The sequence below is a fragment of the Falco cherrug genome, chromosome 5 (genome assembly GCF_023634085.1).
Source record: "Falco cherrug isolate bFalChe1 chromosome 5, bFalChe1.pri, whole genome shotgun sequence".
NCBI lineage: Eukaryota > Metazoa > Chordata > Aves > Falconiformes > Falconidae > Falco > Falco cherrug.
Genome location: NC_073701.1, coordinates 35,972,869 through 36,000,353, shown reverse-complemented (window position 1 = coordinate 36,000,353; position 27,485 = coordinate 35,972,869). Strand labels below are relative to the sequence as shown.

The 27,485-nt window shown below is 39.1% G+C and overlaps 1 protein-coding gene across 20 annotated transcripts in view; it reads right to left on the bottom strand.

Annotated features, from left to right (window-relative positions):
• TNRC6B (trinucleotide repeat containing adaptor 6B) overlaps positions 1–27,485 on the bottom strand; it is a 153,536-nt gene that overhangs the window by 41,663 nt on the left and 84,388 nt on the right. For 17 of the 20 annotated variants that reach the window (XM_055712653.1, XM_055712638.1, XM_055712634.1 and 14 more), the window contains 6 exons: positions 18,142–18,229; positions 14,435–14,456; positions 12,378–12,722; positions 5,324–7,654; positions 3,865–4,023; positions 512–690 (listed from right to left, as the gene is read on the bottom strand). In XM_055712653.1, the coding sequence (XP_055568628.1) occupies positions 512–690; positions 3,865–4,023; positions 5,324–7,654; positions 12,378–12,722; positions 14,435–14,456; positions 18,142–18,229 (3,124 nt within the window). Of the gene's footprint in view, positions 1–511; positions 691–3,864; positions 4,024–5,323; positions 7,655–12,377; positions 12,723–14,434; positions 14,457–18,141; positions 18,230–24,634; positions 24,776–25,406; positions 25,427–27,336; positions 27,426–27,485 lie in introns of those variants that run through there. The other 3 variants (XM_055712644.1, XM_055712650.1, XM_055712648.1) reach the window with 3 other exon arrangements.

Genomic DNA, 27,485 nt, shown 5'->3' with positions numbered 1-27,485 from the left:
TGTTACTGTACTAGAGATCTTTAACTCAAACAAGCCTGAGAAAGCAATTTAACTCCTGCTCCTGTTTGAGGCCGAAGGTCAATAACAACAAACACTGAGTCAGACCTCAATCCAACAGTCAGTAGAAATAAAAAGTGCATGTGCCAAAGGGACTGTGGAATCCAAACTTCAGCAGGCTACGGAAGAACAACAGCAGCTTAACACAGAAAGATGTGTCAACAAGAGCACTAATAGCCTTGGGATACTTACTGCTCCGTTTCATGTTAGTAATGGCTCTGCAGCTCACATACCAAAAGAATTTGACACTTACTGGCAGATTTATTAGTCACAAGAAGTATAATACATTAAAACAAATTCAGAAACCTCACATTTTTTACAGTGTTGTAACAGGCACCTTTCTAGCTGAATTCTGTAATACCTTTTCAGAAGAAGAATTATTATAATGCTCTAATGTATCAGTCACACCGCTTTCAGACAACACAGTAAGTGTGAATAATTCAAGCATTTTTACCTTCATTTGTGTTTTCTTTCCTCCTTGCCCCCAGCTTGTTGAGTTGTGGGAGGAACTGCTTCCCTGAGAGCCTGCTGTGTTCCAGACTCCTCCCTCCTCCTCCTCTTCCCAGCTGGAATGACGCGTTCCTGTCACTGGCCCATCACTCTCTCCCCAGCCATCTTGCATAGATTTAGAACCTTTGGGGGGTGTATGGAAAAAAAAGCTCAAAAGCAGTCTACAATACCATGCAGCTGGTGCAATTCCAAAGCCCAAGAGATTCGGTGCCATGTTAGCATGTCATGTTTCGCAACTATTTTAAAGCAATGTCAAATCCTTAAAAGATCTAATAACCATAGGGACCTTTTCTGTTACACAAATACAGCTGCATTTGGATTTCTTTAAAAGCCAACCCATTATCTTCTAGTGTAAATGGAAGACTTCAAAGGCACTTAAAACCAAGTCTGCTGAAGTCACTGGTTCAGGTGGTTTATCGGTTATTTCCTCTCTTCCTTCAAAACCTTAACACTTCCCTTGCACTAAACTTTCACAAATTTACAGAAACAAATTTTTAAGGAACAACAACGAAGTAGAATCTGAAGGACAGGACCTGATGTTGTGCTCTGGCACATGTAACACCAGAAGTAGTTTAATGTGAAAAAAACACAACCCTCTACTTCAATCTCTGTTCTTAACTAAAAAAAAAACTTATTAGCAGTGCTATTTAAGTACAGATGCCATTACTAGAAAACTGCAACTATTTCATCATATCAGTTCAGGCTAAGGATTTTTCCCTCTTGGCTTCTTTCTTTGCTGATACTCTCTAGCACTCTCAGGCCACACAGAATTCCTAACCTCTACTGACAAGCCAAGAGCCCAAATCCTCATCCTGTCCACTGTCCAACTGTTCTCCTTCCTGCTGCAACTCTTCATTCTGCATACTTATTCCCTGAGCATTTATCTCCTTTTAAAAATTTTTCATCATCAACTTTTTTGTAACCAATTCTTCAGTTGTCTGGGGTTTGACTGTGGAAATCAGGGATAAGGATATTAACACACATAGCAGAAAATCTGAATATAGAAGTCAGGAATTGTAATTAGTCCATCAAGGGGAACTCTGCCTTGATCCTGCCAAAAATAAGCACAGCAGCATTTCATAGCAGTTTAAGAGCTACCTGAAAATCCATCGTAAATAACAACTCAGATACTTCACAGGAAACATGACTTTCAAGTATATTCACATACCAAAATTGAGGGCTGCTGAGGAAACATACTGGTCCAAGCATAAAAATCTACTTCTTGACCCTTTAATAATGCTACTTACACAGAAAAAGGCTATGTTTACAGACGACAACTGCAGAGTCAAGAACTTAATCTGGAAATGTCATATATGGGGTAGTCCCTGCAGCTTTAATTTATTTCCGTACATGGTGTTTAAATATAGTACTATGATCCTGTTGTTTTTAACTACATGACCATAGATTATTTTTCTGCATTGACAGCTCTCAGGTCTGAGATTCCTGAACTTGAACCTAGACAGTGGTGTAAAGATTACACGATTACGTGTCTGTAGGATTCCTGCTTCATTTTCTGCATTTGTTGTGTGAGGAAGCACAGACAGCTATAATAAGCAAAGGAAACTTTCAGGATAAAAACAAAACGATGTTACAGAAAACTGAATTTATTCCTACTTCTGCCAGAGAGTAAAACTATGTAAGTCCATATATATTTTTTTTAGATAGGTGGGTAATGATCTATGCTTCTCTCCTTTGACTCTAAATTTATTTTCTTTTGCAACTTTCTTTTGCTAGTCTGCTTCCTGTCCTTACCTTCAACCATAAATTATGCCTTTGCAGGCTTTTTCTTCTTTCAATTTATCCAAGACATTAAATATCTCCCCTTACTCCACTGTATAACGTAGCTTTCCTCTTCATTCCTTCTGGGTGCCAATCAGAAAGGAGTTGAGAGCAGTCACAGAACACTGGCAAATTAAGATCTCAGCTCTTAACACCGGTGACCTACTACACCCCAAACGGCAACAGTTGTCATGGAGAAACTCCCCTATATTTTGCTCCTATTGAGCTGGGGATGGCTTGCATACAAAGGAGTACATATACGCTGCAGCTCTTTGGTTACATCACACACGCAAACCATTTAGGAGAAGCAGGTGACCATGCACAGTCTTTAAAGACTATCTTAACTATTAACAAATCCATAGAATTTGCAATGGATCACTGGCATTACAGAGGCTCTTATATTGGTCATATATCAAGGCGGCTTTTTTACAGAGGAAAGAAGGGTGCCAACTTTGTGTGGCAGGCGCAGAAAACACTATAGCCATCCCTGAAAGGGTGCTATAATATTAACACTAAGGAAGCAATGCTTTTTTCCAAGTTTTATTTCATAAATGGCAGAACTATTTAATTGGGGTGAGAGGAAGGGATAATGACCCAACAGCACCCAATCTGTACAGAACATTTCACTCTGAACCACTACATGTTGCAAAAGCAACTTGTAACTGGAAACAGTTTTAGAGTGGGCATCATCAGTCAAGTTCAGTAATAGTCATATATTATCCCTAATTTCCACTGTAAACTCCATATCCAAACATTATTGGCTTTGGCTGTAACATTGCTATGTTGTAACAGCAGGTGATTGCTTTTGTTTGTTATATTTTCCTTACACCTGCAGGAATAACTTCCAACAAAATAAAACTACTAATACAGCAAAACTTTAACTTCAAAGTAAATTTTTAAAAGATTTCAACATCTCCTTCACAAAGAACTCATCTGTAGGCAGGTAACATCCAGAACATAGCCACCTGTTCAGGTTCAATCACAAATGAATTTCTTAAGAGTTACTATTTTCTACACTCATACAATAAATAAATAAAAAAATAATAATAAAAATTAAAAATAATCCATTCAAAGGCAAGTAGCATTACCAAACCACAGATTACCAAGTGATGGCCTCCACAGTGAAATCTGTCTGTACTGTGCATTCCTTTTTCTGATATGATCAGGAAAACTCGTTTATCGTGTAACAAATTCATATGCTAAGTAACAAGTGGGCAGCCAGAGAAGAGATTTTGAGGAAGAGACACTTCCTCACTCAGACACTCTAATGTTTCAACACTTCCACAAATCGGAGCTGCCCATTTAATTGCTTACCTAAGAAATTTTTGATTACCTCAAAAGACAAAGGTCCAGTAATTTTTAAGCACTTAATCAGTCAGCCATCAAAATCTTAAATGATATTCAACATTGCTTCTAGGCCTCAGACAACAATTCCTCCACAGGTGACCTATATCAAAAGGCCAAATGCTACAAATCTCCAGGGCCATTGCAAAGAAACTATATCTGGCCTATACTCACTGGATTTCATGGCATTCGGGGCGTTGGAAGGTGCATTCCCCCAGCCTGTTGTCGATGCTCCCGTATCATCTACTTCACCCCACCCAGGACTGGTTTCATTTGGCTCACCCCAGGCGGACGTACCATTATCTGGAGCAGGTGGAGTGCTTTTGCTCCAGACTGCACAAAAGAGAAAGAGTTTTCGTTACAGACCATTTAGATAATGAACTATTTACTGCAGTGCAGCACCACATCATTAATATACTGCTTCTTTCTTTCTGTTGTGGACTTTAGATTCTCAGTCGCATGGGTACAACAGAATTCAAGACTGTTCACATCAAACTTAGATTGGGCACTGATCTCCAGGGACGAAAAGGAAGAGAATGCTATGATGAGTAATACTCTTCTCCCAGGTTAAACATAAACCCCACATCTAATGCTGTCCTCCTGCCTGGTAAACTTTTGTGACTAAAAGCACAAGATTAACCCATGTTTTTCATATATGGAAGAATAAGGACATATTTAAGTACATATTAAAACAAAACAGTATTCTTTAAAGCATGTTTGAGTCACAGAAGAGACTACATAAAGATGGTGTCTTAATATATTTTCAGGCAATGGAACTTTTTCTTGTCCTTATTTCAAATAAAAAAAATATTTTGCTAAGTATTGTTTACAATACAGTAGAGCCAAACTGAGCTAAAAACCTAAATCACAGATTCGCTCCATTTCAAGTGTTAACTGAGTGTTTCAGAGCAAAAAGTTTTTGTAAGAATTTCTCTCAGTTTCTCTAATAATTAAATATTAAGATTTAGCCTGGAGAAAAGGAGGCTCAGGAGAGACCTTACTGCTCTCTACAGCTACTTGAAAGGAGGTTGTAGTGAGGTGGGTGTCAGTCTTCTCCCAAGTAAAAAGCGATAGGACAAGAGGAAACAGTCTCAAACTGTGCTAGTGCCAGGGTGAGGGTTAGACTGGCTATTAGGAAAAATTTCTTCACCAAAATGGTTTTCAAGAATTGGAACAGGCTGCCCAGGGAAGTACTTGAGTCACCATCCCTGGAGGTATTTAAAAGATGTCTAGATGTGGTGCTTCGGGATGTGGTTTAGTGGTGGACTTGGCAGTGCTAGGTTGGACTCTATAATCTTAAAGGGTTTTTTCCAACCTAAATCTTTCTATGATTCAGTAATTCAAACTGTTCTTCAGAGCTTAGATTGAACATGCAGATTTGTCAACCAACAAACATTTTCTTTTACTGGCAAGCCAGTATTCAGATGACATGTAACTGAGGCACAACAAGCAGAGGACTGACTGATTCAAATTTTACAAACACTTTAAATACAGAACCAAGTATTCAAATAAGAAATTTGTTTTCTTTATGGAATAAAACTATTAGGAATTGGGGGCTACAACAAGCCTCTTTCATGCGTTAAGGTTACATTCATATAGAGGAGCTTGCTAAAGAAAGGAACAAGACTACTACCTGATGCTTGTGATTTGCTAGTCATTGGAGTAGGCAGGCTCTGCTCCCGTGGGGCCTGTCCTCCTTGTGAGTTCTTGTCCCACAGGTTCACATTCTTGTAGTTATAACTGCTAGGATCTCCCCACGCTGAAGTGCCATCATCAATATCCATTTTTCGACTGATTGACTGTGGAGAAGGTTCTTCCCAGCCACTAGGCTCCTCCTCTTTGGGGGCAGCTGGCTGTGGTCCACTGTTCCAGTTTGGGTTTGGAGGTCGCCCATTACTTGGAGTTTGGGGCGGGGGAACCCAGGAACCAGAAGTCTCCTGCTGTTGCTGTTGGTGCTGCTGCTGCTGCTGCTTGTTCCAGGAGTTGGGCTGTCGACCCGTCTCATTCCATGTTGAAGTTCTTTTACAATCATCCCATCCTCCCTTTGAAGCAGCGCTTGTATTTGCACCATTACCCCAAGTTCCAATCTCATTTTGCCCACCTTCACCCCAACCAGACACTGGCTTGTTTCCTGCACTTTCCCAGTTGTTGTTTTTTGTTTGGTCAGCTTCCTCTCCCCAACCGTTTTTTCCAGAAGACCATCCTTGATTAGGCTGCCGTCCACCCCACCCCTGATCCTTACTAGCATTATCATTCCAAGATGATGATGATTTTTCCTCTGGTCTTCCTCCTCCCCAGTTAGAAGAATTAGGATTCTTATAGTCATTCCATCCTCCAGTATTTTTGGGATCCTTCCACTCTGTTGGGGTTGAGAGCTCACCCCATCCAGACTTGATTTGATTGCTTTGGCTGGGTACATCGCCCCAGCCCCCTGAGTTCTTTGTCTGTGTGGCAGAGCTCTCCCACCCCTCAGTTCCTTTATCAGACTTCCCCTCGGGCCGTGGCATCTCTTCAATATCCCACACGGTATCTTGCTTAATTTGAGTTTGGCCCCAGCCAGTGTTTGAAAGCACTCGGGGGTCCAAATCAGTCCTGCTTAGCAAAGTCTGCAAGACTGCCTGACAGTCAGGATGCGTAGGCCTGTATGATCGGCGTCCAGAATTGTGACTGTCACTACTTCCTGCTTTGTGGTTGCTTCCAGTGCTTTGACCTCCAACCTCACTTCCCGCAGAGCTGGAAGATCTTCCCCAACAGGGAGCCTGGGAATTGCCTTGGTTTTCAGGAAGAGGGTGGCCTTTTTGATTGTCCCATGCTCCAGTGCTAGAATTTGGTTGGTTTGGACCACTCCATTCTCCAATCTTCAGTTCATCAGTCCCAGACAGCTGTTTCCATTCTCCCTGAGAGACCCCAGATGTTAATTTGTTCCCTTCACCCCATTTGCTTTCATTTGCATGCTGAGGGCCAAAGTTCCAAGACCCACCACCCGTAGACCGGTTATTGTTATCCCAAGAATCACTTCTTGACCCATTAGGTTTCTGAACAGAAGCTCCTTTCCAGGAGTCCTCTCTATCTTTTCCATTGTTCCCATGGTTTCCAGAATTGCTCTGTCCGGAGACTGTGTCAGTTCCAGAAGACCCCCTAGCTGTACCCCAAGATCCAACACTCCCAGTCTTTCTTTCTCCAGTGCTTTGTGAAGGGGTGTCAGTGCTCCTGGAAGGGTTCCCCAAGCCCATTTCAAAGGGCATTCCCTTATTCTCCATAGGGTTTGGTGAACTTAAGTTCAAGGAGTTAGTGTTTCCATTTTTTGGTCCATCAGTGTTATGAATTTGAGCCTGTTCTCTGCCAGAGACAAAGTTAACACCCGCATTTTCCATCTTTGACTGCTGTTCCCTAGAGGTCTGACCTACTGTGCTAATCTGTGCATTGGAGCTACCACTATCAGATTCCAAAGTCCCTTTCCTAGAATTGCCCTCTTGAACCAGTGCTGGCCAAGCAGATGGGTTGCTATTTGGGTTAAAGTTGCTGAAGCCAGAACCGGGACCAATTCTATCTTGTCCACTCAAGTTCCTCCAATTACCTAGTCCATTGTTACTCTCGGCAGCAGGGTTGGAAGATTGAACAGATTTAGCCTTGGGATCAGATTTCCAGGCCCCAAGATTACATTCGTTTCCAGCGCTTCCAGACTGGCACTGGCTTCCTTTTCCTTTGTTACTAGTGGTGCTTCCTGGCAGAGCATTCTTCTCCAAGCCAGGATTTGAGGCACTGTTGTTATCGGTGGTGTTTTCGGAAGAAGACTCAGCATCTTTGCTGGCAATACAAGGCCACTCTTCCATGTCAGACCCGTCTACAATCACCTTGTCCCAGATGTGAGTTGGGTTGGCGTTGGTGCCGCTGTTGGAGGAGGCTCCAGGACCCCAAGTGGAATTTGCATAATTTGAAGCAGCAGCACCTCCAATTGCTGAATCTAAGAAAACAAAAACAAAACAAAAAAACAAAAACAAAACCAAACACCCACACCCAAAAAGACCATTAATAAGCAATATTATTTACAAGCACTGAACATCACATTTTTGATACCACTGATACTGATATTTCCATTAATAAGAACCCTTCCCTCAAATGTATAACAAAGCTGCTTTCGAAGAACATCAGGCTGGAAAACACCACTGAAAATACAGATAAAAAATTTCTTTCAACAAACTCCCCACAAGCATTTTTTGGGCATCTGAATTCACTGTTGATTTACTAGTTCTGCTAACAGCCCAGCTGTAAGTTCAACACAGTAATTACAACCCAGTTAATGAATATTACTGATACTGGTTGTAGATTTTTCAAATATACATTTAAAATCATACTATATATAGAACAAGAACGTGTATGTGCACACATTCATATGCATGTGTGTGTACACAGTCAGCTGCTGGTCTGCTACTCAACCGACTCAAAGCAACTACAATTTATTACAGATCAAAAGATAAAAAGATGGAAGACAAAAAGCATCTGACAAATATATAAAGCTGAAGAGTTGATTCTTCAGCTTTAAATGTGTTTTTCAAGTTGATTTTGCTACTAGCAATTTCTTTCAACCCTTTGCGAAACAAAGTTATTTCTGTAAGTTACTGTACATCGAAAGAGTCCACCAAAGCTACACAGATTACCATTTCTAGGTAGTAACATGCAAGCTGCACTCATTATGTTATTACCCCACATTTGTGTCACTGCCATTTTACTCTACAAAACCACACACTGTGGTTTCCACATAGCTAAGCTGATCTCTGTTACTGAATGAAGGTTAGTAAGCAACCTCTCTTCTCCTTCTTTCTCTTACCAGCTCTACCTACTTCAAGTTCCCAAAGTTTCACCTCTCATTTGTGACAGTTCTGATTGCAGTTAAGCCCTTTAAGTCAACTATTTTCACTGACTCAACACAAAACTGCCTACTTTTTGGTGGGTTAGTTTTTTGCTGGCTTAGCACATTGTACAGGGTAGCCTGCAAGTTCAATAAGCTTTGGAATCACTACAAGGAAATGAGCAGCATGAATGACAACGAATAGGGCCCCTTTCTTCCATCTGTGATGAACTATTATTATGTCCCATGGAGTATGACTTCACATGGACATGGTATCTGTCTATAGTTTTAAAGCAAACAAATTTACACAGGGCCACATTGGATGAAGCCTATGTCAGCCAGTGCTGGCAGCATCATGTCTGCATATATGCAGGCATGTTATCATCATTAGTTTAAAACACCAGCCAAGATTCCCTTGCAATCCACTTAATCACTCCGATCCTCTACATCTTCCAGTAGTACTTCAGTGTTGTTCTCTGTATAGGGTTCCACTCACTTTTCTACATGTTTTTAATACCAAAGGGACCCTAAATAGCCCTCATCACAAGTTCCCAGTGATGAACAAAGTTATTTCCGTAAGTTACTGTACATTGAAAGAGTCCAAAGCTGCACAAATTACCATTTCTATGTAGGAACATGCAAGTTCCCTTCTATAAAACCATGTACTGAACCCTAATATACTAATCTTACTGAATTACCTCACCCAACCAGTTTAACTTATTTTGCAGAACATAAAGATCATAGTAACATTTGCACCAGTATTCATACCTGACTATATATTGTTACTTCCAATGTGGCTCATATGACAGCTTCCATAAAAATAAGGCAGAATGACCCTAAAAAACATGGGTACTTTTTTCTCCTCCTAAATTATAAATTCAAAAATTATGACCACAGTTTCTGGCTGCTAATACTTTTAATAGAAGATGAACAGATCAGCTTTCAGTTCCAGTCTCAGGCTTTTAGTTAACCATAGATTAACCATCGAACATCCCACTGAATCCCACTTCACTGAGGGCCACCACTAAAGATCAAGACTTCACAGCAAGGTTAGAATGCTCTTGTAAGCTTTGAATACTGATGAACAAAGGTTTGTCTCCATCCATTAACCCCTAGCCACCAAGATCCAAAAGACCAGGCAGTTCCCACGCATATTCTGTTCCTTCTGTTGCCTCAACCTCAAGTGCAAACGTAACAACAGCAAGGAAGTGTGACTCTCCACTGATATTTGTATCTGGCTATCTTTTCAGTATACCAAGTAACCCTTTTTTTTTTCCCCAGTTTAAAAACTTTCTGATTAGACTGATCACAGGAATAGCTTAAGGAGGACAGTCAAAGACAAGTTCGAAAGATTGCAAGGTTGCTGTCTTTTGAACTGAGCAGTAATTCAGCAAATGAACGGTGCATAGGCAGCTATGCACCTAGCAAGATCTTCACACAGGTGATTTTAAAAGAGCATTTCACATTTCATTTCTGTGAAGACATTCTAAAAGTACTACGACTAGGACACCTGCTAACATAACATAGTAGGGCACAAATTGATGGGCTGTTTTACCAAACCAGCCTCCTCTTGCTATATTTGACAGTGGCAACAAAATTTTCACAATTTATGGTTTCAAGATAATGGGTAAGGGCTCTTGATTCTTTAACAGACTCTTCCTTAATAACAAACACATTGACAATAAACAAGTTTCTCATCTGACTAAAATGATAAAAGTTATTAGCAAATGACTACTTTTAAGGATGAAAGTATTGAAAATGGAGCCCTGAAATGAAGATGCAGTTTTGCTGTGAGAGCCGGTGAGAAGGTATTATATATAACTTGAAAGACTTTCACCAATAGAATTTAAGCTTTGTTTTCCAAAATTGGTGTCACACATCCTGAATATCATTGGTATTGGAAGAATTATATACAACACCCTCCACCCCGGCCCCCTGCACTGCCACAAGAAAATAGTAAAATTTGGTGTCATCTTCCAGAGAAGTAGTGTTGCCATCTTACAGAAACATTTAAATTCTGGTAGAAAAAGATCCACAAAAAGAAGGATTATGTAATGGCTTTTTGTATTAAGGCCTCAGCAACATCACCTACAGCTATCTGGCAAATCTAACAATCCAAGGTAGTAGATAAGCTGCATTATTTTCCCCTCTGGGAACCTGCTTTTGTTTTCATGCGTGATGAATTAATCACAGTATCAGTGTGTAAGTGCCTGACAGCATTGGGCCCAATCTGAAATTCAGTTTGTCAACAGCCAGGATCTCAGATAGGATTAATGATGTGCAAGACAGATAGCAACACCCTACTTCCATAAGCACTTTGATGAAGCACCCTAAGCAACAGCCCTGGCCTTTGTTTTGTCTACCTGCTCATTCCCACTCCTCTGGCACATCTACTCTCACTTGCCAGCACATATGTTCCCACTGATATTCACTGAGCTGAGCTGGTAAATCACCAGACTGAAATTATCTTTAAAAAACCACCTGGGTTAATTTTAATCCAAGTCAGCTCCCCAGCCCCGTTAACTGTGTCATGGTGCAGAAATTTGGATGGGGTGAGAGAGATTTGAAGGACCCATATCTTTCTCGGCAACACTTCTGACTCACATCAAGATAAAGCAACTAACCATTAGCACAAAAAGTTGCCACTATCAATAAAATACAACCATAAAACATCTTAGTTGTCGATGCACCATCAAACTAAATGCGAAAATGAAAATTCATAGAATTTCAGTCCCAGAAAAACAAATAAATACTGGGTGTCAAATTCATTACACAGAACTTAAAAGCCTTTAAAGTACTTCAAAGTAGTCCTCATATAGTACACATCCAAGAGAAAAAAAAGTGCTATTAATGAGAAAATTTGAAAACTTTTAGAACGCTTCACTACCCTGAAGGTTCCTCTGCCAGTCTACTACAATCACAATGAAGGCATACCAATGTTGACATAATACTAGGATTTTGTATGTAGCTGCAAGACTTTGGGGTGGATTTCCCTCCCCCCCCCCATCTTTTGGGTGTTTTATTAAAATCAGCCTTCTCCAAGAGATCCATTTTTAAACTGATTAGCTAGAACTTTGCTACTGTAGTTTGAAATTCACCCCCCTCCTTATTAAATCGGGAACACCAAAGACAACAAGATTAATAATCTGTCAAACTGGGATTTGCTACAAAGGAAATCAAGTACTGAAACCAGAAAACAAATGGAATTATTCATTTTCCTAGAATCCTCTTTATTAAAAGACAGCCATCCCATCTTGCTTACTTGCTTCTTGAGTTCCAAGTCACCTCTGGTTTCTTTTCTGAACCACAGAGAACCCTAAAGAGTTTATGCTTTCCAAGACTGTGGTAAAAAAACCTCATCCATTAATTGGGCATGGTTTTCAAAGGCAAACTCAGACATATGAGAAGTGACCAACACCTGCCATTTGCAGACCTGATACCTACATGTCTGTTTTACCAGATTATACAAAAAATGACAGGATAGGGAATTCACATAATCCAAGAAACCTAAAAAGCTATTAAGAACTACTCAATGACAACCATAAAATGCTGTTTATCCATGCACTCTGTTCACCTTGTTGCAAACTAAAAAGCATTACAGAATCTGATTCAAACCACCCAAAACATATTTTTTAAAAAAATTAACCCTCTTTCTTGTTCCATCTAGCAGTAAAAATTGCACCCACTAACAGCAAAAGAAAAGTCTATATGCTAAAATAGTTTAAGCTCTCAAAAAGCAATCTGAAGAGTTTTGTTATGATACGCTTATGCACAATTCTAGCAATCCCTCTTCTGCCATGCACACACACATTTATTTATTATTAATATTACTACTTGCCTGTTGCAGTCCCACTGTCGCTCTGCAGCAGTGCTCCTGTCACTGGTTGTGCGTTGTTTGGGTTTGCTCCTGGTGCTGTTGGGGTAGGAGGCCCTGCTCCACCCCCAAGGAGCATACAGGATGGCGGAGGAGGCTGCCCACGTTTCAGTAACACTTTGTGGTCCTGCTGGCAACGGAATCGCGGCGGCACCTCCCGAGGCATGTAGCGGGCGGCGCTTGGCGGTTGTCCGTTCGGCACTGCCACCCTTTTGGCATTGTTGCCACCATTGACTGGTGGCGATGGAGAGTTGCCAATTGGGCTGGCAGCCACTGGTTGGCTTAAACTTGGTTTCGTCACTTCGGGCACTGAAAAACAGGTAGAATGAAAATCAGAAATTCTTCCACTTAAACCTGTGTTAACTAGGTTAACAACTTACTGTGACTCTTTCCTTTCATAATTTCATTCTCTGTGATACTGTGCAACTTCAACCTTACCGAAGAACAATTGAAATAAAGAAGCAGGAATAAGCAGTAGTGGCAAACCCCTCGCTTCTGTGTGCAACTCCGTACACCAGGATGAAACTCTACCCTCAGCAAGTATTTTGCTCTAAGCCCCAAACTTCTTGCAAACTGAAAGTTGGCAAAGAATACCACCCCAGGCAATGAGTCGTTTCAAAGTAAGAGCAGTCAAATATAAGTGGTTTTCATGCAACTCTTGTTCCCTGGTCTTCCAAGTGTTTTTTGGATTGTTATGCATCATCCTTATGGGAGATCTGAAATCAGATCCCACGTTTTCATCTGTTTACTAGGCTACATGGCTACTGCCAAAACAAACAAAACCAGGGGAAAACACCACATTCACTTGGACTCAGAGTTAACAGATCTGAGCTTTCTGTATTGCTCTGAAATAGGGCAGTACTAGTTGACTCTCACCCAGAAGGCAGTCCTACATACAACGTTTGTATTGGGCCTGCCTTAAGTTTCCCAGCTGGTCACCACCAAGGTAGTTCATTGTTGTAGGTGCCCCTACAAGCAAGGACAAGCTGCTTCTGAGGGGTATTATACATTGAAAAAAAGGAAAACCACAAAAATATCCTTGAAGAACTAACACCATCGCAGAATTTGCTTAAGAGACTCTAGACTTGTGACCCCTTACTCACACTCTCCCTGTACTTTTTTTTAAAACAAAGCAAAAGAAATTCCTAGCCAGGCACCTAGAAGGTGTAATTGCTACGACATCAAACTTCAAAGGCAAGGAGAATTTAATGCATCTACTCCAGCATTTGTTGAAGATTGATATAAGAAAGGAATGTCCATAAATCCCTCCCCAGCAAAGTGAGCAGAACCAGTAAAACTTTTCCCCTTACAAATGGGAGATAAAAAGAAGCGAGTCTCTCTTTGGTGAGACAATGGTACCACATTTTATTTTGGTAAGGGTTTTCTGATTTCCTTATATAGGCTTCATTGCCCAAAACCCAAAAAAAGAAGGTATTGTTAGCTGTAAAATCAAGTTACTCTTAGTTCTCTTTTGTCAATAATGGCAATTTCCCCGCACAGTTTTTAGAAAACTGGTGCACAAATCAAGATTAAGTATATTTTTAGATCAGCTAAATAAGCTTAACTTTCAAAATGCTGGCTCATCAGTACTGCCTTATCTGTTGGACTTTCACATGCCTGAACTTCTCTTTAAGTTTCTGAAAACAAGTCATTTTTACTCATTTTGGTACCTCACCAAAAGCAATACTTTCCCCTGTCTTCCATTTTGTTTATATAGGCGGTTTCAGCTTTTGGTTACTTGTTTAAAACCTCTGCAAAACTCAAAACCAAAATTATTTCAGCTAACCTATTTCAGCCACAATCCTCATTCCCTGTTCAAGTATTTTGATGTTGACAACATGGGTAGTTTTTAGGTTCTCCATTTTAATCACCTCAACTTTTATTTCTTCTGAATACACATCTTCAAGTATTTCATTTTGACTCCCATTTTGAATTCCCCTTCCTTTTCCAACAGTCCTGATCATGCTCCAAGTCTTGGCTGAAGTCAACGAAAAATACCCTCTAGGATGAAAGATTCTTACCTTTGGTTTTTTGATCTGTGACCTGCAAATTAAGAGCAAGAATGTAAATAAAGTTTTAAGAACCTCAAAACACACACTGAACAGGCCGAGCTAAATCACAACCTTAATTTACTAGCACAAGAACAGTATTTGTCATTGCATGAAAATAATCAGCTGATGAACTACAAGTCTAAACAGTATTCCTAGTCATATACATGAAGTTTTCAAAAATACTACAGCTCCTCTAATACCTCTGCCTGATGCAAAGTTTCTTGGCAGAAGCAGTAGTTATTTCACTCATGATTTTGAGTATTCACCCCATCCTCATTTGAAACATGGACTTCCAAAGCACAAATGAACATGTGCTATAGCACTACAGTTCTTTCAGATTTTGGAGGTGAAGTTTACAGTTAAAAGTATAACAAAAACTTCATTTTGTGAGAGTATCCTCAGCACATACTGTTGGGGCTATCAATGGAATTCCCACAGCAGTAACCAGAGGTGAGAACAGCGGTTTGTCTCTCTGCCATCTTCCCATTTCACCTGTCCTATGACATCTCTTCCAAGAGAAGAAATTCTAAACCTTACTGGATTCATTGCCACAATTACAAAAAGTACCAGCAATACCTATAAAGCACCAGATTTCAGAATCTCTTGAATGCAATAAGAAGTTGATTACTGAAGTGAGCCATTGTGCTGGCCAGCATACTCCCTATGTGGCTTTGCTGTACTTCTACATTCTTTCTGCACAGTAGATTTCAAGCTACAGTAGAGAAAAACATACCACTGGTATACTCTCTGGAATCATGTGTATTGTAGTATGTTTTGAACCTGTCGATCATGAGTTTCACTACACAATAATGGAAAAACCCTAAAGAACATCATGTGTCAGGGTCTATGACACCTATTCTTTAAAGAAATTGCTGAACTAGTCCATAATTCTGGAAAGCACACTGTGGCAGTGTACAATAATGGAAGCACAAGTAAAAAGCAGTTTATTGTTTAAACCAAGCCAGAACTCCTTTGTATGGTAAAGAACAAAAAGACAAACTGCACTGAATTGCTATGGCATCATTTACTTTGCAAAGATAAACACTGCAATATGCAAAGCAGAACATTAACTATAATACAAATCCTTAAGCATCATAACCTCACAGAATTACATACTAAAAAGTCTCCAAGACAATAAAAATGCACCTGAACCAAAACTGCATCTGTACCAACACATGAATTTTCACTTCACTTAAGAAAAATACATCTTCCTTAACACAGTGAATTCTGTTAAGCACTTGAGTGACTCTCATGCTCCAGTACTAAAGGAAAAGGAAGAGGCGGGGAGAAATACTCATTATTTGTTTTTCTGATTTTTGTCATCTGGAATACAAAAGCTGAGAAAATGTGACAGTGTCTCTGATTTACAGCTGTCATCTCTCTGTGGACAACCTATAAGCATCAGCAGGGCAGGAGGAGCTATAATGAATGGTGAGGTGCAATCAAACTGAGCCTTCTGACAAGCTACCAGACAGTCCCTGGGACACCAGCCACAGGAATTTAGTCTGTGAATTTGCTTGCATAACCTCTGTTGAAGTGATGTTTTTAAATTTATTTTTTAAGTTCCAGAAGATCCAGACAGAAACAATTGTTTCATGTTATATAAACACTATTTGAGAAAGGTACCCCCAAATCATTACTGCTTATTTGGTGAACACCACCACAGTCACCAAGAAAACACACACACACACACCCACACCCCCCCAACTCTCTCTCTCTCTCTCTCATGTTCTGCCCATTCGGTTGCCTACTTTGCTATTCACAGGTATCACAAAATATTACTGTTAGGTTTGGTCTCTAGGAGATTAATTTATTTAGTGTTTACCCTTCCCAAGAGTTTGGCAAAATATTATACCATTCCATTATACTGAATAACTGAGTAGGTGAGGGACCGCACAGGAAAGCTGGCAAATGTCCTTTGTATTCAAAGTACCAATTCCTCAGTAAACACTCACAGCACTGTTATCAAGACAATTGGTACAACCTACTCAAGTTTCTCTTGTATCATTGAATATCAGCATATAATTCTCAAGCCACTAGCCTTATTTACCAGGGTCTGCTCCTCCTGGTTCCTCCATATACTTGTACTCCAACATTAAACAACAGCAATACTGAGGGAAAAAGACACTGAAGAAACCTTATTCTGTAGCTACTGAGTGTTACGGTATTATTGGGAATATATGAGCCAAATGTCTGGATAAAGACAAAAGAAATAACACTGGTTTATCTGCTCCTCAATTAAACTGTTAAGACTCAAATTGGTGAAAAAGCAAGATTTAAAAAGACCATGGATAAGCCAAAATTTAACTGAAATCAGTGCTGGCTGTTCTCAGCAGAAACTTACAGAGTAACATCTGATCTTTCATAGTATCTGTTGTTATTGAAGCAACTGAAAAACAGAGACTACTGAAAGGAATTACCGCCTTTGCTCTCAATTTCACATAATCACTGAGGTTGGAAGAGACAGCCTCTGGAAATCTAGTCCACAGTTCCCAACCCTGTTCCCCACCCACCCCCAGGAGTCTCCCCAGCTCAAAGCAAAGTCATCAAAAACAGATTGCACAGGGCCACATCCAATTAGTTTTTCAGCATCTCCAAAGATGAAGGCACCACGATTTCTCAAGGACACCTGTTCCAGTGGTTGCTTCCCAGTCACACAACATGCATTAAAAAAAGTCTTTTTATGATTAACTGGAATTTCCTGTATTTCAATTCGTACACAATACCTTGTGCCTTGTCACTGGGTGCCACTGAAAAGAGCCTGCCTCCATATTCTTGACCCCCCTCCCACGAGGTATTTATACACATAGATTGATAAGATCCCCCAAGCTTTCTCTTCTCCAGGCTGAAGAGTCCTAGCTTTCTCTGCCTCTCCTCATTTGTCAGATGCTCCAGTCTCTTAATCATCTATAGGGACCTTTTGTTGGACCCAATCCAGGATGGTTACATCTGTCTTGTACTGGCAAGCCCAGAACTAGACAGAAAGAATTTTACCACTAAAAAATACAGATAACGCTGCAAGAGACTCAAGTTCATATGTCAAGTTAACTCCTAGAATATCTAATAGATTTTCAGCAAAACAGAGAGCTTCAATACACCAAGTGTTCAAACCCATTTTCTGAGCAAAACCTATTTTCAGTGACTTATCAAGTCTCCATGGCTCAAACTCAAACTGATACACTTCAACAAAAGTGCTATTAGCTACAGAAAATGCAAAACCTAAGTGTTACTTAACAAAAAAATACAAGGAACCCTAAGTAGTAAATATCTCACATAAAGTTCCTTAAGGACTTACCAAAAACCCCCAAACAAGTATCTTCTTATTTTAAAATATATTTAATCAATTTTCCTGCAAGAACTGAAAAAGCCTGGCAGCATTTCTGTCTTCAAACACCTCAAAACAGCAAGAGTTTCACAGATCAAGAGAGCTCATATTCAGTAACTTAAGTTTAATTCTTTCTATCAAAAAAATTATTTTAGTTCACATGACACACTAAGCAGAAAAAATGTCCAAGTTAAACGCTTAAGTTCCAGGAGAATTACGCAAAAAATAGTCTTTAATGAAGCATCACTAAACAATAGAGTTTTTAAGCTAAAATACAAACAATTTAGCATCTTGCCACCCCCAATACTATTTATGCTCCAGCTGGATAAAGAATTCCGGTATCAAAACCTACCTTCTGAGCAGATTCCTTCTTTTTCTTATCCTCTTTCTTCCTTTTCTTGTCTTCCATTAACTGTTCTTCCCTTTCTTGCTCCTTCTCTCTGCCAAAACATGAAAACAACAGTATGAGAACATAGCTGTGTAATAACAGCCACATGTACTGTATCACTCTTCCCACCAAGAAATGAAGTCAAGATACCAGATTCTTATCACCATATTTCATTTGCTTTTGAGGGTTTCAGTGTAACTGAGATAATCAGTGTGCCCACAATCACATCACTTGCTGTATAAGGAAAAGTCCTTTATTCCGATGAGGCCTCTTATGGCAGTACCCTATATAAATTAACTACATCCCCGATATTAGAAAATAAATCTTCAAGACATTTTGGCTGAAGTACCCTTTTAATTGGGTTGTGCTATTACTTAATGAACAGTCTCATGAATCTTTCATATGGTAAAAAAACGGGAAGTTGTAATTTAATATAAGATGGTTTGGTCTGATACAACATTTGTCTTCACAAGGGAAAGAGATTATTCTGTTGCCTGTAGCTATGTCACTTGTAAGAGACTAGAAGTGTCATATCAAATCAAAACCATCATTTATTATACAAATCACGGATTTAATTTCTAGCCTATTGTACCCACCCACAGAATTTTTGTGATGAAACTTGTAATATAAATTACTTTCCAGGGAATCTATTTTTTCCACAAGAAAATTCTTTCAAAAAAGGAAGAAAGATATGTGCAGCTGCTATTGTTGTCAAGCTATCATCTTGTTGCTATGTTTCATATCAAATATGAAAGTACCAGAGAATGGTTAATCTACTGCATATATGCTATTGGCTGAGCTGTTTCTATGGTGAATCACATTTTTGTTAACCAGTTCTCTCCACCTCCTTAAAAGTAAATTTAAGACCAAGTTTTCAGCTCACTTGGAATAATTTATTTTTATAGGGCAAGGTTAAGACAAAGACAATTAACGTAAAAAGATGACCTGACATATGAGGGGCAGGATCAGAGACCAAATATATGTGTACTTTAGAAGTGCAAACAACTAGCAAGTATAACCTGTGATCTTTCAGAACAAGATTTTATACAAAACAGAGCAGTTTTATAAACAAAACTGGAGTTTATAATAGTACCAAACTATTTATTGTATTTATGCACAAGCCAAAGTTCTTTCTTGACCACGGTTTAGAAAGCTCAGAGTTGAGTTGGCTTTGCTGTTTTATCTCTCAGACCTTCCCTTCCATTGCATTTATATAGTCTAGGTAACACTTTTGTTTGCATTTTCTCTAGATACTGCCAAGCCAGCGTACAAAGACACTTAACTAATCAATTCCTACAAAAATATTTTGAGATGTTATGGGTTAATAGCTTCCTGATTGAGGACTTCAAAGAACTCTAAGGAGAAAATGTTCTATGGACAGTAATTAAATGTCTTCCTGGTTTCCTAAAGTTAGGCTCTCCTTCATGGACAGAGAAAATGGATAAAGGCAAGATGAGTCCTTAGTAACAACATCCTGAGGTTATTACCAAATACAATTCATACGTAACAGCAAATTCAGTCTGCATTTAAAAAAGTTTAAGGCAAGCATTCCACATGATATGGAACAGTGTTTTATGCACTCTGTCTGGTATTGCTTAAAGCCAGGTCAGTTCTTGTTCTCTTCTGTTCTCTACAAAACGTCAAAGCACACTTCCCAACCCTAAACTCTGCCACGAAAAAGCCCTGCAGGTTTTTCAGTTTTGCTGACAGTACAAGATGTGAAGCACTGGGGAGGTTAGTATACTTTGCACTGACTGTCATGGCACTGAGACAAAATTTTCCATTTCCTTTGAGCCACAGATTGTAGGCAATATGAAAAACCTCTCCAGTAACACCCTCATCTTTCGAAGTTACTATAACCTCAAATTAGGTTTACTACTTTTGCTACTGTCAAACTATGTGTGCTTTTTGGGCTGTAATACCAGTTACAAGTATACTATTTTCAAAAAAACTTTATTGCAGCAAAGTTTAAGCGCCATCTTAAAAGAGTTGCTGAAAAAGGGTAGGATCAAAATACAAAAATGACTTCCAGTAACTGCCTGGCACACAGGCAGCCTTCTTAAAAGCACCTTCCTTAGTTTTGTGAGCAGTAGGAGCAGGGAATGGAAAAAACATGAGAGAAAGGTCATATTCACAAAGCTGAAGTCTTACGATGACATGTAGCACTAATAATAAAAGCAGCCAAGGATAGAAGATCCATAGCCTGTAAGACACCTAGCTGTGACCATCTGTCTTTGTGGTAAGTTCAGGGCAGGGAGATTGCTACTGCTGCTGCCTTGTTTTCAGACATATACGGGCAAATCTGTGGTACTAAGGCTGCTGAGAAGCCCTTTGTTTTAGATGACTACCTCCCCTCCTTCTGGTCTTTTAGTAGAGATGTGCCTTTAATATTCTACTGGGCACATCAAAAACTGCACTATAGCAATAATCAATACTTGGTAATTTAGGCTTCAATTCATGGAAGTACACACCTAAGTTTTACTGAGGTGGAAGGCATCTATCTGAACGCTTGGGCTGCACCACATGCACAAGACCACAAAGTCTGTGACAAAGTGCAACTGAAACCTCACAAACATGTAGGAAGTATGAAGTTAACACTCTTCAAGTGACAGAGCAAGAATTGATGCTATAGACATGCTAACATAGTACCACTGTGTTGGAAGTTCACCGAGTAAGGAGTAGAAACAGCTTATTGCCCTTGTGGATATCACAGCTGCCATCTTCCCACTTCCACTCTTTGATGCATTTCACTAATATTTGAAGGTTTATCATCAATGGTTTCTCTTTTTCAGTTCTATGCAAGAAGCTAGCTGAACACACACTTAACTTGTGTGTTAAGTGTTCTGATAAATTTAACATAAACAAAGCTTTTAAATATCTCAACTCATTCAGAAGACAGTGCTGCTTATTAACCTTCTCTCGCTAGCTAAAAGATAATCCTTCCTGGCCTGGTCAAGAAAACCGGGGGGTCCATCATGTACATTCCAGCAACCAGCTCCTTATACTGACAAGTTCAACATGGGGAGAAAAATCCATCAACTCCAAATGAGTGAATTTAGAGTAATACAATGGGGTGTGGTTCCGGTTTTTGTTACCGGTACGCAGTAATGGGAACATAGACACACCACAACCCTGAAGAGGAAGTTTGCTAAACACCCATCAGCAGCCAGCTTTTTACTCTAGCTTGCTTCAAGAAACCATGTATTGATTTTAAAAATACAACCTAATTGCACTTTATTTCCCACAAAATCTTAGAATCAAGATTATTGGAAAGTATTTAAAAAGTGTATTACAGACTTTAATTCCAAGTATTTAAAGTAAGGCACATTAACAGCTTACAAATTAAGGTAAGTTATAAGTTGTGCATTACTTATAAAAAACCAAACCCAAACAAACGCAGTAGCTATGATGCAGTGCACTCAATACCTTACCTAAGTTTTTATAAAAACCTCTTCTGGCTAAGACAAAAGCAATAATTTCAGAGAAAAAGAAGGTTCTTCAGCTAGTTAACTAGAAAAGTAACATAAAATACTTGTGAAGCCTATGTTATTAAAACAGATAGCCTTTTCCAGGGGTGGGGGGAAGTTATTCAAGAAGTGTTGTGCCCTCCCCCAAAACAATTTACCAGTTTTGGAAAATGTTAATTTCCTGAAAAATTCTAATATAATATTAATTTTTCCAGAACACTATTTTAAGAAGACTTTTTCTTGCAATGTATGTGCTTGAGGCACAGGTAGAGGACAGGAGTTGTCTTCAAAGTTATTGCTATCAAACTGAACTGTGAGACAAGATGACATACTGTACATTGCATGCTATCTTCTGGCGACACACTTTGATAGGCAGAGATAAAGCACCACACAGTGTTTATTAGTCTACACAAAAAAACCCACAACCCTATGAAGTCACACTCAAACTAAAATTAAAAAAGTAAAATGTAAGAAATGAAAATTCCTACAAACTCCCAGCTCCTTCCACAGGGCTACAGGACAATAATGCAACAGCATCTGCAAGTTCCTCATATGTAAAGATGCAGGTTAGATACCAGTACTGTCAGTCACCTTCCCTCCTCTTGACCCCATGTTTTACTTTCTTTCAGTACAATTAGCTTAGTCTAGCTACACTGTAACACCACGCAGGAACAGCAGTAAACTTCTGTAAGGGCATCCTGTTCTCTGCACTGTAATGAACACAGGATGATTTACAAATCTGCTTCCAAATTGTGAGCCAACTTCTGTATATTCTTCCAGAATGAGGGATTCTGAAACTACACTTGTAATATCAGCAGCACTTTAACAGAACAAGCTTTTATCTATATAGCTACACAGTCACATTAACAACCTTTACATTTTCCCTAAAGGCTATGCGAAATAATGATTTGAATCCATAGACCAGTCTCTCACTTAAGAGACAACACTTGAGCTATTAACTCTTTCTTACAGACAGGCCTCTAGTGATCCAAAATATCTGACCACAAATATATTTCTAATAGTTTAGAAATAGATGAAAAGACTCAAAAACTTGAGGGATGAAACCAGAAATATAATCTACAGTAAGGTATTGAACTTTGGTCAAGATTTGGAGCAAAAATAATTTCCAGTGAACTCTTAGCTACAAATATCTAGCTTCTCAGCATTTCTTTAAGGTTCCTCAGTATTTTGATAAATTACACAGCCTGGATACCGGCAGAATTTGGCATTGCACACTGGTATCTCAGATGTGTTGCAAAACACCTTTATAACAAGCTAAAGGCCAAGTACACTTGCAAGGCAAAAGCTCCTCTCAATCTATACAGGGACAAAAATCTTTTAAGACAAAAATAAGCCATCTTCAACAGTGCTATTTCACAAACAGCTTGCTGCTGCCACTGGAGAAGTAGATTTCATTTTCTTCCACTTTATTTTTCTTTATCAAGCTCTGTCTCTGACCTTCCCCTTCTTGAGTCTTCTCTGGAACTCAGCTGACTGTATAGCATCCAAATTCAATTCTCAAACTCATCTAGATAATTCCCCCTATTTTGTAAATGGAATTAGCTTAGAGTATTACCAGATGAACACCAGAAGTAGCACACATAAGCAGCAAGGAATCTTCTTTCAAAGGAATGTGTTAAAATTGGTTGCAACTGAATGAAACTGCACCTTATTGTATCACAACACCTCTCCACAGAGCACCCAGTTAAAATTCTCTAAATTGTATTACAGGAAGATCTACGAGTAAAAGTGAGTGTATTTCCTTTTGAAACAGACTCCTACATTGTTCTAATATATTAAGGAGACTGTTTCCTCTGAACTGTATTTAGTCCTTTACCCTATACTCTGCTCTGTGACAATTCTCCTAAAGGGGCTTTATTGGTACAATCCTCTAGCATTAGAGTATTCATATAAAAAAATACATTAAAAAGCACAAGCTGATTAGAACTAAGGGTCATGAGCAATGAAGAAAAAGCATACTACAAGCTCCCAAATGAGTTCTTGCACCTTGAGCTACAAGGCTTTCTTGCTACAGCTAACACTGGCAGCTGACTGCTTCAAATGATCAAGGTGGATGAAAGCTTTTAAATCTTATCAGGAAGCTGGATGTCAGAGACTAGACATGAACCAAAATTAAATGCACTGCTACTGGAGTGTAGAAATACTTAGTTTTACTTCTACTTTCATTCAATGTATCTCACTTAACAGACATGCTCCATTGTTTCAACAGCATGAGTGTGGCATGTCCAAACCCAAAAGTGTGCTTCAGCATATTCAAACAGAACACCAAAACAGAAGCAAGATGTAACACAGCATGGGATAAATCCCAGGGGTTGACAGACCCTAAATTCCTGAAGGTAAAATTACTTCCACTAGACTAAGCCACATAAAGAGTTATGATCTTGCTGATCGAAAGATTCAAAAGGGGATTATTAATTTTATTTAAACATGTGAAGATGCACAACAAAACAACCTTTCTTGTTAAGCAATGCTTGCATGCATAAACTAGATAGACATAAACCATACAAAAGCTGGTTAGATAGGAGATGGCCTTTAGAAAGTCGGTCTTTAGGTTGAACTGACAAAAATGGATGATGATGTTATTGTAGGCCAAATGAATTCTGATGCTTATAAGGAAAAAACCTGATCCTTCAGAGTAGCACTCTTGAAGATTCAAAGTATAAAGATTTCAAGAAGAAAAGTTACTTGTTTGCATGAAATAAGACTTAAGTTTACAGCATCACTGAACTACTGCAACATCCAAGGGAATAAACTACACAGTTTAAAATCAACCAGTTCATAAAAGTATGATTGTCCCACACTTTTTGAATTCAAGTGAAATCAAGGTATCAGAACTCAGCCTTTCAATAGAGTATGAAAACTTTGATATTTATAACACAAGTACATAGTATAACAAGACAGACAGTAAGTGTATCACCATCACCATCCCTAGCAAGCTATGGATTTTATACAGAAAATATACATTTTACCTGTATTAAATAAGACTACTTTATAAAGTATGTTTTTAGAAATGCTCTGTAGTGTTTTCAAAATGCAAAAGATTACTGCTTATCAAGGAGTTGGAGTAAGCTGTTTTCTTCTCTTTGGCTGAAAACCAAAACAGCGTCACAGCAAGAAGTTTGCTTACTTTAAATAGCGTATCTGCAACAACTGATATGCTTTATCACAGCAAAACATCAGTAATTTGAAGCTGCTGCAGAAAATAACCAACTTTAAAACACTGGTATACTGAGTTCACTAAAAGTACACTTTTCTAAAGAAAGACTCTTTAGAGACTGCTTTTAGACTTGCTAATAGAACAAGATTAATTCTTTTTGGACTGTGTACATATATAAACGCACATACACAATGATTTACGTAACAGAAAGAAAACAACTCTGACCATGAAGGGCTGTTTACTTCAAAGAACTGGGCAGTGTAAGCCCTACCATACAACTAATATACATAAGGAGGTTTGTTCTCAACACTTCAGCAAATGGTTTGGGGGCAGGGAATCAATTTCAGTTTTATGAGTTTCCTGTTAGTAAAAAAAACATGGATAGTCTAAAAACAGAACTCAAATTTAGTATTCCATACTATAATTACTCTTTACAGCTGTATCACTTGTCTACATTGAAAGAATTACTTCCACGTACAATCTAAAGTTTCCAAATGTAAGCCACAGCTGATGAAAAGGAAAAATTTTAAGGAAATGGGTAGCTATAGCCAAAGTTCTAGAACTGAGCAAGCCTTCTCCCCTACCTCAGTCTTCAAATGCTTCAGAGCTCAGATCAGTAATTCTTAATTCATAGCATGTGCACTGATGCATATCAAAGACAGAGATAAAGTGTGTTTGGACAATTGTGAAACGCAGCAAAACCAGGCCAAGAATGGCAAAACACTAAGTTAGAAATCTGCCTGTAATTAATATGATAAGTAATTTATCATATCAGAACATTCATTCAGAAAGACACAGTTCTACTCAGGACTTCAAGGTTTTATGTGACTACCAAGTCACCTTATTTTCCTCTAAATAACCTATTCACACATGTGGAAATCTCCATTATCTGCAACTGTTTGCCAAGAAAAATACCTTCGTGGTTCTGCAAGCCACAGAAAATACACAGAAATGAACAAGTAACAAACAATATTCATCAGTAAATGGATAACGGCTACCATAATAAAATCTCAAAAAAGAAACTGTCTCTGCTGCAGGGTTAGAGAGAAACAAGTAATTTTTTTTGTCAAGGGAAGAGCTGGCAATCCTCAAGATGTACAGTTGAGATCTCTATTCCACTACAAATTATCTACCCGGGTAATCTGTGCTCTTTCAAACCTAATTCTTGCTAAAGCCGAAATTTCAGCAGGTAAGAGGACAGACTACCTGTAAAAACATTTCTCTGTATCTTCCATTAAGCGAAGTCCTTTCATTTCTGCAACTATGGGTGTGTGGGCGGGGGAATATCAAAGCCTTGGACAGGTGATCGCTCTGAGAGAGCTACTGCTGAATTCTCCTTTGCATGTGAGACTTCTTTTCACCACCGAGTAAGAACACTTCACCTGCTTCAGTGTGCATACAGAAATACTTGCAAGTCCTACTTCGCCATATAACAAGGATCTGAAATGAATGCAGGCTGCCCGAGAAAAATGCCAGGTGTGGGATAAGGGATTGCTTATTAGTCTGCAAGTGCAGAATACAGAAGTATTTGCCAGTCTTGCTTTGTAGTAAAAGATTAAAAGATGTAAACTCTACTGGTTTTATAATCTCAAATGGTTTGCATGTCAGGTGAAAAAAAATCTGTCATTTGAAAACTAACAGAAGAAAAGTTACACAGAACATTTTCCCCTAAACAGTCCTTTCTGGTTTGTCTTTTTAAAATTACTTTTTAAACCAATTCATCTTTTGGAACTAAGTGATGCTTTCTGTGCTAGATACATGATACCCTTACTGGTCTCACCATCCAATAATTCACAAATAATTCTGATTGAAGGGACCTCTGGAAGTCACCTGTAGTTTGGTCTAACCTCACAGTCAAAGCAGAACCATCACCAAGAAGGTTGTATCTCCAAGGATAGGGAGACAGGGACACTACCACCACTGTGGAGAGCTTAAATGCTTACCCGCCCCCTCCACCTCTTTTTATTTTTACTATATCCATTACATTTACCTCCCCCAGTACCTAATTAGAATTTCTCTTCTGCAACTTGTGTTCACTGTCTCTTATTTTATCACTGTGCACCACCTCCAGGAAAAGTCTGGCTCTCTATACCCTCCTCATAGGCCGCTGAAGACAGCAGTACTATTTCTCCCTTAGCCTTCTATCTCTAAGGCTGAACAAATCCAGTTCTCTAAGCCTCTCCTTGTGCAAGATGTGCTCCAGAACACTAATCGTCTTAGTGACCATTTAGTATGCCAGTGTCCTTCCTGTATGAAAGCCAAAACTGGACACAGTATGTCAGGTGCGCTTCTAAGTGTTGAATAGAAAAGAATCACTTCTCTTGACCTTGCTAATACAACCCAGCACACAGTTGGTTTCTTACCATCGAGGACACACTGCTGACTCACATTCTACTTTTTCTTTGTTAGGACCTTCAGGTGTTTTCTCTGCAGAGCTACTTTCTAGCCAGAGAATGCCTGACCTATGCTACAGCACTGGGTTATTTTGCCCTAGGTGTAGTATTTTCCATTTACCTTTGTTGACTTTCAAGAGGTTTCTGTCAGATCGTTTTCTTCAGCCTACTGAGTGGTTCCTGAACAGCAGTCTTACCATCCAGAGGTATCAACCACTGAGCTCAGTTTAGGATCACCTGCAAATGTGCTGATGGTACATTCCATCCATT